General features: G+C 45.1%; 1 protein-coding gene and 1 non-coding gene across 7 annotated transcripts in view; both read right to left on the minus strand.

Annotated features, from left to right (window-relative positions):
• Window positions 1-3,660: 3,660 nt before the first annotated feature.
• Lrrfip2 (LRR binding FLII interacting protein 2) overlaps window positions 3,661-15,156 on the minus strand; it is a 102,623-nt gene continuing 91,127 nt past the window's right edge. For all 6 annotated transcript variants that reach the window (XM_052187099.1, XM_052187096.1, XM_052187100.1 and 3 more), the window contains 6 exons: window positions 14,820-14,952; window positions 13,254-13,303; window positions 9,645-9,765; window positions 7,179-7,258; window positions 6,017-6,121; window positions 3,661-3,934 (listed from right to left, as the gene is read on the minus strand). In XM_052187099.1, the coding sequence (XP_052043059.1) occupies window positions 3,824-3,934; window positions 6,017-6,121; window positions 7,179-7,258; window positions 9,645-9,765; window positions 13,254-13,303; window positions 14,820-14,952 (600 nt within the window). In that variant the 3' untranslated portion in view covers window positions 3,661-3,823. The remainder of the gene's footprint in view (window positions 3,935-6,016; window positions 6,122-7,178; window positions 7,259-9,644; window positions 9,766-13,253; window positions 13,304-14,819; window positions 14,953-15,156) is intronic.
• Trnak-cuu (transfer RNA lysine (anticodon CUU)) lies at window positions 4,679-4,751 on the minus strand. Its single transcript has one exon. It is a non-coding gene; the product is annotated as a tRNA-Lys (tRNA).

Genomic DNA, 15,156 nt, shown 5'->3' on the forward strand with positions numbered 1-15,156 from the left:
ACTTGGGCAGCAGGAACCACTTCTAATAGTCTGAGTATGAGAAGATTGCAGGCAAAAGTGCACACCTGTCTGTGCCGTCCTGATGCTGTTGTCAGACTCTTATCATCTTTGCCTTCCAAGGTGGACCTGGTACCAAGGCTGCATCCAGGTATCTTCCAGGCTTTTGATGCCAGATTGGACAAACTGAACTAAGGCATCTAGCCTTGTAGACTGAACAGCTACCAAGTTTTCTACCTTTCCAGCTTGCAAACAGACATCCTCAGACTGCCTAGCCCCTATTCTGTTAGTGGGACGAATTCTGTTTCTGTAGAGAAGCCTACCTAGAAGTGACACCCTGTCACTGGCATAGACAGCCAGGGTTGTTGCTCTGATAAACTTGCCATGTGGCATAAAGACTTTGAAACAGGTCTACAAGAGGGATGTAGATGTCTGGAGTCCCGGCTAGGGGAGCTTGGGAATATTGTAAACAGAACTTCATGATTCTGGTGGGGCTTAGGAGACATGCAGCTGGCGAGGGCAGGGCTCAGTGGGTTGAGAATGATAACAAGGACCGGAGTGGGATCTGGCAAAGGCCAGCTCTGCCTTTCCTCATGACCCTAAGTAAGGCTAATGGTAATGGGTTAAGTTGTTTGACAGAAGCAGTTTCAAAACAGCTTAACCTTTGCGTGGTGACATGACTATGTTTATTGAGGTTCATAGTGACAATTCAAGTAGAAAAGATGAAAACTATGCAGTCTGGTGAGAAAACCATGAACAAGGAGGATGGACACATTTAAAGTTGCAGAAAAGGAAAGTGCAGACAAAGAAGAATGCGTGTGTGTGTGTGTGTGTGTGTGTGTGTGTGTGTGTGAGAGAGAGAGAGTGTGTGACACACAGAGAGAAAGAGAGATTGAGAAATTGAGACCAAGACCTTAAACTATACTGGGCAAGGTCAAAGGTGACTTGAAGGTCAGGATTCATCTCACCAAAGCTTCAGCATGTAGCCGAAGCAAATTCACTTGAAAAGTGTGACCAGCATGCTAAGTAAAGGGTTTTCTGCTTGAAAACCATCTGCCAAATCTTGCCCATGAGCTCTGCCTCACCTTCTGTCATTCATAATGGACTTGACTTTTAAATTTTGAGTCAAATCTATCCATCACTAAGTTACTTGTAAGTGTTTGGTCAACAATGAGAAAAGTTACAAACTCGGTATGTAAGAGTGTTGGTATTGACTGGAATGTGACTCCATCACTATCAGCAATCAAAGCTAATTAATTACTAGTACAAAACTGAAACCACCCCTGCCTGGTCTTGTAACAAATTAGTGGCTGTAAGTATTTCTAGATATTCTTGTTTGGAAGACCCCGGGGAAGCAAAAAAAGCATCAGTGGCCTCAGCAACCACTTTGTCCTTTTCTGGCTGGCTGTCTTTTTTTCCCTCCTGAGTCATTCTGTTTCAGTTACTTTGGAATTGAGGAATAACAGGACTGGTGAGAAATATCTTTATGACGAGGGACCAAAGCTACTCCCAGACAACACTCACAGATTGTCTCTCAGAATGAGAAATGTCCAACAATGATGAGACTACACTTGCAGAGGGAAACAATTATGCCATGGAAACCATCAAGAGATGTCGACAACCTGTTCTCCAGAGCCTTTCATAGGTCCTGAACTTAATTACCTGTCAGATCACTGTCTTGTCCAAGATGACTTGCTTCATAAGCGATACATACCTCAGCTGTCTCCTTTGTTCCTTCTTTCGAACCATTAAAACTTGGAAAATTAATTTGGAGTTGTGGGACCTCTTTTTCTTCCAACATGGCCATGAAGTTCTGTTTACAATATTCCTAAGCTCCCCTAGCCGGGACTCCAGACGTCTACATCCCTCTTGTAGACCTGTTTCAAAGTCTTTATGCCACATGGCAAGTTTATCAGAGCAACAACCCTGGCTGTCTATGCCAGTGACAGGGTGTCACTTCTAGGCAGGGTTCTCTACAGAAATGAATCTTTGCCTTCACTATCTATCCAACTGTGGTGACTTGCTGGGGTGGGTGGTCAAATCTAATCCACTAGGAGTTAGCCAGGGCTTTTTCTGTAAAACCAGTAATAAAAAATATACATTATTCAGTGCCCAAACAAACTACCTTAACATCAGTCTTCCTCCGAAGACTTCCTCAGAAATATAACACTCAGCCCAAGGACTAATGCCCAGGATTTTAAAGTAGAATACAGACCACAGGATACAATGAAGAAGGTTCTAAAGAGAACAATTTTATCTTAATGAAGAAATAGAGCCATTTCAATTGGAAAGACTAAAACAAAGGCTAGGGCCAAGCAGGGCTCCTCAGAGGGAAGGTTTAGGAGTCCAGGGGTACAGGCTGAGTGACGTCAGTGTAAAGGAAGAGGTGCCTCTTGGGTATGAAGAGCTGGATAACCTGACGGTAGCTGAGAGGTGATAAGACAGACCTGCATTCCTGCCCATACAATTGTTGCTCCTATTAGAAGATGCACAGGGTCTTCTCAGCTCAGAATGTAGTTTCCATATCCTAAAAATGAAGGGCTAGTGACTCTACAGAAGGGACAACTATCAATCACTTTTGAGTTAATTTTATTATCTAGTTCCAAGGCTAGATTTATTAAGAGGCTTTGATTCATTGGATTTTTCCTCAATATCGTTTCTTTGTAAACACTTTGAGCTACAGTAATCATTCCCATGAAGCCACCTTGATTCTGACAGAAGAGAATCACAAACCCTGTAAAGTGGTTACAGTAGGGGTATCTTGAACTGGGCTCTTTAAAGATGAAAGTTCTCAGGCATTTTATATTCTGGAACCAGGCATGAAAGTCCCTGCCTGGAATCCCAGCACGCAAGAGGCCCAATAAGGATGACTGCAAGGTGGAGACCAGCCTGGGCTACATGATCCTTTCTCTCAAAAAACTAGAAGAAAGTTCTGTACTCCAGATTATCTTGTCTCGAGAAAAGAGCAAGGCAAGATTATGAGGCTGCCATGTCCAGTCCTGCAGGCTCCTTTAGCGACAGCCCACCCATTGTGATGGCAGAAAAGTATGTGTTAACAGGTAGAGTCATGCAGATTCCCTACCTGCCTACACTGTACCTCCCACATCCCTTGAGCTTGTCTGAGGTTGCATTCCACAAATAAGCAGCAGATAAAAATACACGGAACAGCACAGTGGATGTGGAAACTGAGGACCCTATTCTTTGGAGTATAGGCTTGGACTTGCTCTGCTCCATGCAATAAAGTTTAATATACACTCCCCATACTGTTTTCTAAAGTTTTTATATAAATTTAAATATCTTACAAAAAAAAAAAGAGGGCTTTTTCCTCCAAACATAAATTTGAATGAAACACAGACTCTCCACTGCTGAACACATCCTCACTGAAATATAAATGCTCTGATATGAGGAGTAGGAATCTTGGCCACTTGGTCTCTGAAGCCTGTATCACATTGTGGAGAAGGCACTTGTGTTTTTGAGGTCTCCAGCAAGTATCTCAGCGCTCAGAACGGCCATCCTCCAGAACCCACAGCAAGGCCACCCAAGTGCCGAGTCAGTGCGGCAACTGGAAGAAGTCGGTGAGAAAACGTGATTCTAGAATGTTGAAAAAAACAGCACAGACGAGTTCTCACTGTAGAAGTGAACTACAAACAAAATCCAAATCCATAACGATTAAACCTGCTTCATTCTCATAAATTATAAAATACAAAGGTGGCTGTTTAATGACAAGACTCAAAACAGTACTTGAAGGGGTTTGTGTCAATGTACAAAAGAGTCACTATCTCCCGGCAAGGCCCTCAGAGCAGCACCCAGGTAGAAGGGCTGCCTCCTACTGCTGGGCTAGAAGGGCTGTCCTGTTGGCCTTCATCTTCTCTAGCCGCTTAGCCAGGTGGCTGTTGGTCATCTCCATCTCCTCAATCTTGTCCTGTGCTGTCCGTAGCTGGAGACAAAGGGCACAGTCACTTTATGTGGTCACAAGCAAGCCCAGCAACCCTTTCCACTCTGGGCAATGGGAACTCTGCTAATAGTGAAAGCCATGTATGGAGTCCTCAGACAGCTGCCACCCTCCACACAGCTAGCGGCCTAGGCAGTGGTGTTCAAAATTGTTTAAACCACAACACACGATGTGTAAAAGCTGTAAAACCTGATGTCATGTGAAGCAAAATCCAAAAATACATTTTTCTTTGCTGCTTTACTAGTCAGTGGCAGCCACTGCAGGTCCAAGGCCTGCATGGAGGGCAAGTGGCAAGCGACCTCACGGTGTGTTTACCAGGTCTTCTTGGATTTGGTTACTTGAGACAAGGATCTCATTATGTAGCCATGGCTGGCCTGGAATGCCAGGAGCCAAACTGACTTTACTTTTTGTTTAGAGTTCATTTTAAAGATAGGCTTGAGTTTTGACTTCTCAGCCACAGACCTTGGAGAAATCAAGTGGTCACTGTGCCCTCCCAGAAAAAGAAAACACCTTGCAGCTGCACCTTCGCTGAATGCCCAGACTACATGAAGAATCCCACTTGCTCACTTCTTCCCCTGCCTGTATAAGTTCCCTGTATAAGAAAATACAGTTTTGGAGGTCTTGAGCAGTTAATTTGTCCTGACCTCATTCTTACAGTCTCCTGTCTGATTCTCTGCCCTTCTCTTCTAGGGTCCCCTGTCGAAAACCTCCATGGGCCAGGGCAACTGGCGCCCAACGTGGGGCTCGAACCCACGACCCTGAGATTAAGAGTTTCATGCGCTACCAACTGAGCTAGCCGGGCTTTTTCTTAAGGAAGAATGTTGCTATTATGTTAATGAATCTGGCCTGATAGAATTACAGGTGCATAAACTCCATAAGCTGAGTGAGGATCTACAGAGACAGAAATTTTCTAGAGCTGCCACTGATTGGTGGGAATTCTCCATGTTTTCCCTCCTGATGCCCCTTGTTGGGTCCTTACTTTGTGTGCTTTTGATAGCTATTTTAGGACCCTTTATTTTAAATCGATTGATAGGATTCATTAGACAGCAGGTTGACTCTGTGGCATTCAAAACCATACAGGTACATTATCATCAACTCGATTTGGCTGACAGAGGCCTGGCTGAGCCATGCGATTACATCGCCCCCATGGAGGATGCATAGCAACTCACAACTATGCACACTGGTTCAGCATGGTGTGAACTCAGTGTGGGCACCTGCAAGGGGTGTAGAGCAAGGCATCGCAGGGGGAGGATCCAATTGTCCGCTTCGGAGTCACCCGTGAAGCACACCCGATCTGCATAGGGGTTGGTGTCGGTCCTCGGACCACTCTATATTATGTGGGGATCTCCTACCAAGATAGGCTCTGCCCCTCCTCTCCAAAAGACACCAAGAACCGCCTAAGATGTGGGAAGAACAATCCTCTGTTCCCCACGAGAGGGGTCGGGTTACTGCTTCCCCCCTTTTTTGGTTAATGCCCACTTGTGCATCAACAAGACCTACAGATATCCACTTTCTCACTGGCCTCACAAAAACGAAATAAATAGGGAGGAGGTGCCAGGAGCCAAAATGACTTTTTGTTTAGAGTTCATTTTAAAGATAGGCTTGGGTTTTGACTTCTCAGCTACAGACCTTGGAGAAATCAAGTGGTCACTGTGCCCTCCCAGAAGAAGAAAATATCTTGCAGCTGCCAGAGATTCACCTTGGCTGAATGCCCAGACTACGTGAAGAATCCCACTTGCTCACTTCTTCCCCTGCCTGTATAAGTTCCCTGTATAAGTTTTGGAGGTCTTGAGCAGTTAATTTGTCTTGACCTCATTCTTTGCGTCTCCTGTCTGTTTCTCTGCCCTTCTCTTCTAGGGTCCCCTGTCGAAAACCTCTGCGGGCCGGGGCACTGGAACTGACTATGTAGACCAAGCTGCCCTCAGGCTGACAGAGGTAGGCTTGCTCTTCTGCATCCTGAGTGCTGGAATTAAAGGTGTGCACCACCATACTTGACTACAGTTAGATTTCTTAAACCATGTCCCCACGGAGTTTGTCTTTTTAGGACTGTGTCCCCAGACATAGTACCTCTCGCTGTAGCTTCCTCCTTTCTGCTTTCAGCTCATCTTCAATCTTCTCAGCGTTCTCAGCAGCGGTTTTGTACCTCAGCACCTGCCCCTCAAGCCGGCTGATCTGTAAATATAGCACAGGCCTATAGAGTTTGCCACTACTGCTCGGCAAGCAAGATGGAAATACAGTGTTGCTGGGCAGCCACGGATCCCGGGGAGAAGGACAGTTGCAGAGTCATTCACTCTAGGGCCAATTTCCCATGTTAAATCTTTAGTCTTATGAAATGTGTATATGAAAGGATCTTTTTTTCCTTAACAGGGACTGTCCTCTATAGAAATATCTACAAAATGCAGTGACAGTTGCAAAGTACTATGTTGGTTTTTTAAATCAATATATATATATATTCACTGTGAGCACACAAGAGGTCTATGCTTGTTTTGTGTCAACTTGAAGAGGAGGAAACTTCAATTTCTAAAATGTTTCCATAAGACTGGACTGTCTCAAAAAACCAAAAACAAACAAACAAAAAAAGAAGAACCAAGACTAGACTGTGGGCAAGTCTGTAATTTATTTTCTTAATTAATGATTGATGAGGAGGGCCCAGCTGATTGGGTGTTGCCATCCCTGGGCTTGTGGTCCTAGGGTCTAAGAAAGCAGACTGAGCAAGCCATCAGGAAGAAGCCAGTAAGCAGCACCCCTCTGTGGCATCCTCATCAGCTCCTGCCTCCAGGTTCCTGCCCTGCTCGAGTTCCTGCCTTCACTGCTCTTGATGATGAACTGTATGAACCCACCCTTCACCCCCAAGTTGCATTTGGTCATGGTGTTTCAATATAACAATAGAAACTCTAACTAGGACAGGATAAGAAGAGAACATGTGGGAATCAGTTGCCTCCTGCTATGTGTGTCTTGGGGATCAAGCTCAGGCCTTTCAATTTAGCAGCCAAGTGTCTATGCTATACCCTCTTGCTGGCTCTGTCCTTTGTCTTTGGAGCAAACACAAAGTTTGTCACCCCACCAGGTGTTCTCTGGTTTCTCAACTGTAACACAGAGCATTTGAAAGATGTAGCTGCCAAGCCACCAAAGAAACTCAAAGGTCTAGCCACTGGGACGCAAGAGGCTGAGAGGCATTTGATCGCATCTGTGGCATTTCAAAAACTTGGTGCACCCCAGAACTACTTACACTTTGTTCCAAGGTAGCTATGTCTTGTTCTGCTTTCGAAAGCTTGAATTTGTATTCACTAATTTGCCTATTGGCATCTCCTAAAACAGAAAATAACAATGAGTCGTACTCATCTGCAGAGGATGCTATGGAGTAGAGTAGCACAGAGGACATGCGGTTCACATTCTGGATGCTGTATGCTGCAGGAAGCTCCTATAGTTCTGCTCTGCAGGGTTCTGAAGCCCAAGAGTCAGAAGCAAAGTCCTACTTTCCTCTAGACCAGCAGTTCTCAACCTATGTGTCTGCCCTTTGGAGGGGGGGGGGTCACATATCAGATATCCTACATATCAGATATCCTGCATATCAGATATTTACATTACAATTCATAACAGAAACAATGTTACAGTTAAGAAATAGCAATGAAATAATTTTATGGTTGGGAGGGTCCCCACAACATAAGGAACTGTATTGATGGGTTGCAGCATTAGGAAGATTGAGAACCACTGTTCTTGTAAAGAAACCTTTGAGAAGGAGAGCTGGCAGGGTGGCAATGCCGAGTCCCTGCAGTCTCTGGGCCCCCTGCTTCTTTGAACGTGACCCTGTACCTTGCAGTTTCCAGGCAGTGTTTCTACTCTCCTACACACTCTGACCCAGGTCTTCACCAGCCTCGGTAAGGTGCACTCATTGTCATGATTATATAGTTGCAAAGTTTATGGAACATAAATCATACCTAACCCACCAAAAGAAATAATTCAAACATCCCACGAACTGTCCTGTTTCCACATGAACAATACTAGGCCTGCCATGTGGCGTTCAAGGCAAGCAGATTTGCTGTTGTACAGTTGCTACTACCTTACAGCAACAGGAACCACAGGAGATTGCACCCACCTGTAATCTCAAACCCCAGCAATGGGAGGCCAAAATAAGAGGACCATGAGTTTGAAGCCAGCCTGGCTGCACAATGAGACTATCTCAAAAAACAGATAAAGCAGCTCTTGCCAAGGCTGCCTCTGGAGTGGGGAAAACACCCAGCATGAGCTCTACAATGGAAGTTACAGTCCTGTTTTTACATTCATATCTCCAATAACTCATTATCAACATGTACAGCCTCTTTATCACTTTCAAACACTGATTCCTTCCTGTGTACAAGTCTATTCATTTCATTTGTGTGTGGTTTTGAAACCCTACTCGTTCTACAGGCCAAGCTGAAGTTCACAGCCAGTAGCTACTCATTCCCTCTTTGGCAGCCAGTCCTGGCTTCCAGACAGTGTCTCAGGTCATTCAACTTTAACCTGCAAAGCCCACCAATAAACAGCCATTTGGTTCTAGGAAGCAGTTACAAATGCTAGCCTGTTCCATTTCAACTTGGATCTTTTTGAATTTGCTGCTTTAGCGATCTGTGCTGCCTGGGACTGACAACGCCCACTGTCCTGGTCAGGGTCCTCATCTAGCTTCTTACCTACCTTCCTACATTCTGTCACATTCCTGTCCCACTATATACACTATTCATTAAGGAGTATGAGGGACCTGAGGTCTGAAAGAGGAAGTGATACTAACCACAGAAGTTATTACTAGTAAGTTTCAAACTCCCAGACTCCTTCATTCGGCCCACGTCCAATTGTTAGCCAGTTTCAATGTCCATTATCAGAAAAGCCACTATAAATTAGAAAACTAAAAGGCCCTATTGTAAGTTACATATCACTACCAATGGGGTAACCGTAATAAAAATGGATGCTAAGACAACTCTACTATGTGAGTATGCATTTAGTGTGAATACAGAAGACACTTAAGAATGGGCTGGAGAGATGTTCTTCCAGGGGACCCTGGTTCAACTCCCAACACCCAAGTGACATATCACAATTGTCTGTAATTCCAATACCAAAGGATCTAGCACCCTGGCACAGACACACATCAGGTAAAACATCAGTGCATATAAAAATATGGGCCAAGCATGGTGGCAAACACCTTTAATCCCAGCACAGGGGAATTGAGAGGTAAGGCAGGCAGATCTCTAAATTCTAGTTCAACCTGGTCTACATAGTGATTTCAGGCCAGTTAGGACTATGTAAAAAGACCCTGTCTCAAACCAATGATATGGAGTTACAAATACAAAGGAAAAGGAACCATAACTTGGGTAAACAAACTATATTTTGTAGCCTTGTTTTTAGTTTCATGTAACGATTTTTTGTTAAAAACTAGGAAATTTCAGAAACAATTCAACATGAATATAAGTTGATCTTAAATCCTCAACTTTCCAAGATGAATTCTAAAGCAAAAGCTTAAATGGAGAAGGTCCCACACAGGAGGTCAGAAATCATACGCACGCAGTGACTGGCCAATGCCATCCCTGGGCCATAGGTGAACATAACCCTCATTTAGCTCCTAGGTGACAGAACAACTCCCCTGTGTCCAGCAGCCCATGCCCAACTCTACTCCAGGGGTACACGCTGCACCCCAGTGCAGACTGGCCTGTCCCCTGGGACCTACTCTGCATCTCGATGAACTGCAAGTCTGAGCCGTTCTGCAGTCCCGCCAGGTCCGCGGACATGCCGTCATTCCTGGAACACTTCTGCCGTTCTTCCTCTAACTGCAGTTTCAGTTTTCTAATCTGGAATGGAAGTAAAAGTCACCAGAGAGATCTGAGTCTGTCTTGGCTTCTTTATCTCTTTCTTTGGTGCTAACAGGGTGAGGCCTAGAGCCTCAGGCATGCTGAGCAAACACTAACATGGAGGTGTAGCCATAGCCCTCTGTTTTACTTTGAAATAGGCTCTAAGTAGCCCAGGCTGGGTTTGCATTCACTCTGCAGCCCAGGAAGACCCTGAACTTGGGATTCTCTTTCCTCAGCCTCCCAGGTGGTTGGGATTTTAGACCTGTGTCACCAGCCTGTATGGAAGGTAAGCGTCTTGAGTTTGTTTGTGTGGATACATACACGTTTGCATGCATGGAGGCCAGAGGTCTCCATCAGATGCCTTTCTCAATTGTTCTGCATGTTATTTTGAGATTAGGATCTCTCACTAAATCTGGAGCTAATCAATGTAGCTGGGCTGGCTGGCCACCACGCTCCAGCAGGCCTTCTGTGCCTGCCCCCCAGGAGACAGAGCATGCTACGGTGCCTACTTGGAACTCAAATCCAGGCCGTGTGCACATCAAGTGCTCTAAGACTATGTCCCAAGTCCAGCTCTCTCACATGAAGTCAGTGACCACGTCATAAACAGAGAGACTGACCATCTTACATAGTGAAGCATGCAAATCACCCAAGCACTGTTTTACCTGAGACCAATGTAGACAGATATAAACAGAAATGAGCCTCAGAAACTGTGTCCCAACAGGGACTTCTACTCTTTACCACTTGTGTGTGTTTGTACAAAAGTACATTGTTAGAGTAGTTTTTTTCTTAGTCTCATTAAAGTGAAATTTTTCATGGGCAGTTAGTACTTTGTTAGTTTTTTAGAGACCTTTAAATATACAAAAATAATTGGAAGCACAAGTGGCTCGTTTCCCAAGTGGCTTCAACTCCACTGCCAGGGATCGAGAGGAGGCTAGGCACTAGCTTTGCCATTGCCCAATAGGAAGGGCAAGTGCTGATTTCAGACCCAATGAATGCAGGCCTCCCAGAATGCACCTCTGCCCTTTACACACACACACACACACACACACACACACACACACACACACACGCACGCACGCACGCACGCACGCACGCACGCACGGGGTTGCCTTGAGAGAATCTCAAGTTATTATCCCATCATCTCTACCATACCTAAAAGGGGCATCCCTCTTCCTCAGCACTTGTCCCCCAAAGGCCCTGGCCATGCCTAACCTCACCCCACAAACTTCTCCAATGCCTCTGGAAGCATCAGCCTGTACTAGCCAATGCTCCTGCCAAAGCCCTGTCTCAGAGCACACCTTGCACTTGAGTACTCTCACAGAGTCTTGCCATTCCTGTAGCCCCACTAAGTGCTGCTACTTATGACTCCACACCTCCTACCTCTGCCTGGAAATGCACTGGTGCTCTCAGGCTTTCCTCACTGGTGCTGAGCTGGCCTTGTCTCACTCCCTGGGGTCTCTGTTCTTAATCTCACTTAATCTCTATTAATAATATCCAAGTACTTCATATCTTTACTGAGGCATTGTGCCTCATGTTAACTCCTGACTTGCACCCCCAAACTACCCCTATCTTAAGTCTTTGGCATTTCAGTGTACTCCCAGAGTAGTGGCAGGCTTCCATGATGTACCTCAATGTCTGAACACCTGCCCATCAAAGATCCTGCCGTCTACCTCTTTTTCCCTTGGCCATGTAACTGACCACATTAGATAGCCATACTCCCTAGAGTATTTAGTTCTACGTCCTATGACTGCTTGTGTCCCAGTTCATTCTCTCCAGACCCTAACCCTAACATTCTCAGCCATATTCACTTCCAGTCACTGATCTATCTTCTTTCAACTCTACCTGATCTCCACTTAGAGGTCCTATCAACACTGGTCATACAGCTTAACTTCTAGGCCCAACATGACCATCATGGTCTTATACATCCTTTGCCCTGGTGAAGTCTAACTCTTTCTTGACTACATGCCTATATAATATAGCTGAACAGAGCTAGAGAAATACATAATAAATGTGTTCATAGAAACTTTTCAGATACAATACAGCTTCTAAATCCTATTGATTGACCTCTTTCTACTAAGACCTTCCAGGGCATGGGTTTTTCAGATAAACCCCCAACAATCTGTTCATCTAAACTTCCCACATGCCATGAATAAGATATCAAACCATGGAGTATCACTAGCCATTCCCTTACTGACTGAACAGGAATAAAATCACTCAGGTTTTTCAACTCAGAACTAGGAGTTTCTAGAATCTACAAGGGCTACTATAATGCTTGAAAACTTCTGAACACATCAACTGTGAAATTTCAAGATACTAGAAAGAGAAAAGGACAGGGGAAAGCAAAAACATGATCAAATCTCAAAGTGTACGTACACACACACAAGGGCAGAAACATCTCTGGAGTCAGCTCTCCCCTCCTATCTTACTGAACTCAGGCCATGTGACTTGAACAACATGTACTTTATTGCTGAGCCACCTCATAGGCCTATGACTTCACAATTCTGAACAACTATCCTCAAAGACAGGACAATGAAGAAATAGGCCTTTGAAAACGCTTAAGGAGAATGACACTTTCATATGCCTTTGAGCTTATGGGAATTTTTTTTAACAGCACACATGGTCTTTCTCAGGAAACTACTAGAATACACACCAACAAAAGCGTGAAGGAAAGAGGAAGGTGGGAAGGCTGCGAGGAGAGCATCCATCCACAGCACAGTCTCCCCGGGCCTGAAGGGCGAGCACACCAGGAGTGAAGAAGCCTCTATAGTCCAGGATGGGTTAAGTCAGAGGCTCAAGATGGAACCCTGGTATATCAGAAAAACCCCGAGTGGGCTTAAACTACTGTTTAAAACACAAGCTAACTTTGTGATAAACACAAGAAAATAGGCATACGGCCCAAAAAAGAGAAGCCAGCTTGAATATAGGGTAGCTCCCTGTAGAGCCAACATTCAGAGTCCAGCTGATGGAAACAGACTGGCCTTTAAGAGGTGACAGGAATTTGCACATGTGTGGCTGAGGCTTGTCTTCCACAGAGGAATGTCAACAGATGGTCCTTTAAGGACCAGCGTCATCTAGTCAGTGGCTCACACTGGGGGACGGTCAGGCCGGGATAGCAGGGCCAGGCAGCAAGCTTTGGATGCAGCCTATACATTCGTTTTTGAGACACAAAACATGAATTAGTTTTTTCCTTTAAATGTCACTTGAGTACCAAAGTTAGAAACATTTCTAACTTTTTCTTTCAGTTTTTTTATGTGTTGGTTTTCAAGACAGGGTTCTCACTATAGTTCTGTCTTGGAACTCACTATGGAGACCAGGCTACCCTTGAACACACAGAGATCCACCTGCCTCTGCCTTCTGAGTACTGAGATTAAAGACATGCAGCACTATTACACCCAGCTATTTCTAGTTTCTAATGAGCATTCTAATGTATTAGCATTTTATTGCCTACCTTAGATAAACTAATAGTTTCAGAGGAGCAGACGCCTTACCTGTGATAGGAGTTCGTCCTTTTCTCCAGCAAGCTTTCGTAGCCTCACATCTGGAACAAGGGGGAAGGCTGTAAACTGAACTTGTAAATGTGTTCACTGGTAGCCAATGTATAATAAATTACATTATTTACAATCTCAACATGAAAGGACACAAAGGCTTTAACTGCAATAGAAAGAATACTTTATTCATACTCCCAGCCCTATAGTTACAATTATCAAATAAAATATCTGTTCCCAGAGCACTGACTTTCTGCCTAGAGACCAACTGGGGTCCAGAGGAAACCAGATGATGGTGGTGGTGGTGGTGGTGGTGGTGGTGGTGGTGGTGGTGGTGGTAGTGGTGGTGGTGGTGGGCCCAGGAGTGTGGAGTAGGTCCCAGGGGGCTAACGGCTAAGTGGGAGCAGGTGAGTGAGGAACTCTAGACCTCAGGGTGAAACAAAGAGTCTGGTGGGTCAGAAAACCCGGAGTGGGCTTAAACTGATATTTAAATCTATGACTGACTTACTGATGAACACAAGAAGATCAAGCACACAGAACCTGGGCTCCAGCCTGGGGCAGATGCCCCTATCCTGCCTGGGCAGGAACAGGCCCCATGTGCTGAGGACACACCACGAGTTCAGCTAAAGTAGCCATGCACAGCCGGCCAATGAACCCATAATAAGTAAGGGTGGCCATGTCAGTCCCAGTTTCCATTGTGGTCTGCAGCTCTCTACAGTGTCAGGCCATGAACAGTATATATGGGAACAAAACAGTAAATCTGGTTTGGTTTGGTTGTTTTAACTTGAGTGGTTTTGGGGTATGGGCCTGTAAATGACATCGTCCTGTTAAGTGTCAAAGGCGAGCTCGCCCAAGGCTCTCTCCTCCAGCTCACCTGCATCCTTCGCACAGTGCTCAACAGTTAATTACAATTCTAGGATTCTACATGAGACATGTCTACTAACTTTAAAATATTTCAGCCTGTGTTGTTCTTACAGTGCGCCTCACATTCCCTTAAGAAAACTGTACACACAAAAAACAAGGTAAAGGAGAATAAAATTAAATGTAAACTGACAACTCCGTACCTATCTGTGCTGTTTTTCTTCCCCTAGTGTAGACTTATTGTAGGGCGACATTTGGGTTGGACCCCTTTGTGGCTTCCTGGAGAGAAGCTGTCGTCCCATTCTCTAGGGTTACTCTCAGCAGAACTGCAAGCCCTGCTCTGGAAGTCACAGGTCGTTCAGTATGGTCTTGTCCATCATCCACCTCTCCTTAGGAAGAGTGGGGGCTGCAGAGCCCTAGGATGAGCTTAGACTCTAAAGCCATGTGTCCAGGAAGAGGCTAAGCATATGGTGGGAAGTCCTACCAGCCCTGATGTGCCCATGGGATTAGCACTCTGCACTCTGCACAAAGTCTAGTTTAAGTAAAAGGAGATGTGTATAAACCTGCAGTGCTTCCCTCAGGAAGACTCCACTGCTGGTTTCTCAAGATCAAGAATGTCTAAGGACAATGAGTCTAGATTCCTTCTTGGCACCTACCCAGCTGGAAGCCCGCCATCAGTCCAAGACTAAACAGCAAGTAGTGTCTCACCTAGTGGCCCTTCTCCCGCTGACTCCAAGACCTGAGCAGCTTCCTGAGACACTGCAGTAATGGCTCCAACCACAGGTTCATGATTGACATCACCATTGGGAGTGCTGTCTGGGATTATAACTAAGCCATGTTTCTGTGGAGAAGAAACACTGGGTATCAAAACAATAACCTGCACAGAAACTAAGTTCTACTGCAGCATCTCTGCGACAATGTTTGTTTGCCATGGGTAAAAGCTAGTAAGAAATCAGTTATGTGATATACCTCTGGGAGGAAACAGCTCAATCAACCATCATCGAGGCTGTTGTTTATAGTCAGAAAAGAAACAAAGCAAGAGGAG

The sequence above is a fragment of the Apodemus sylvaticus genome, chromosome 7 (genome assembly GCF_947179515.1).
Source record: "Apodemus sylvaticus chromosome 7, mApoSyl1.1, whole genome shotgun sequence".
Classification (NCBI taxonomy): Eukaryota; Metazoa; Chordata; class Mammalia; order Rodentia; family Muridae; genus Apodemus; species Apodemus sylvaticus.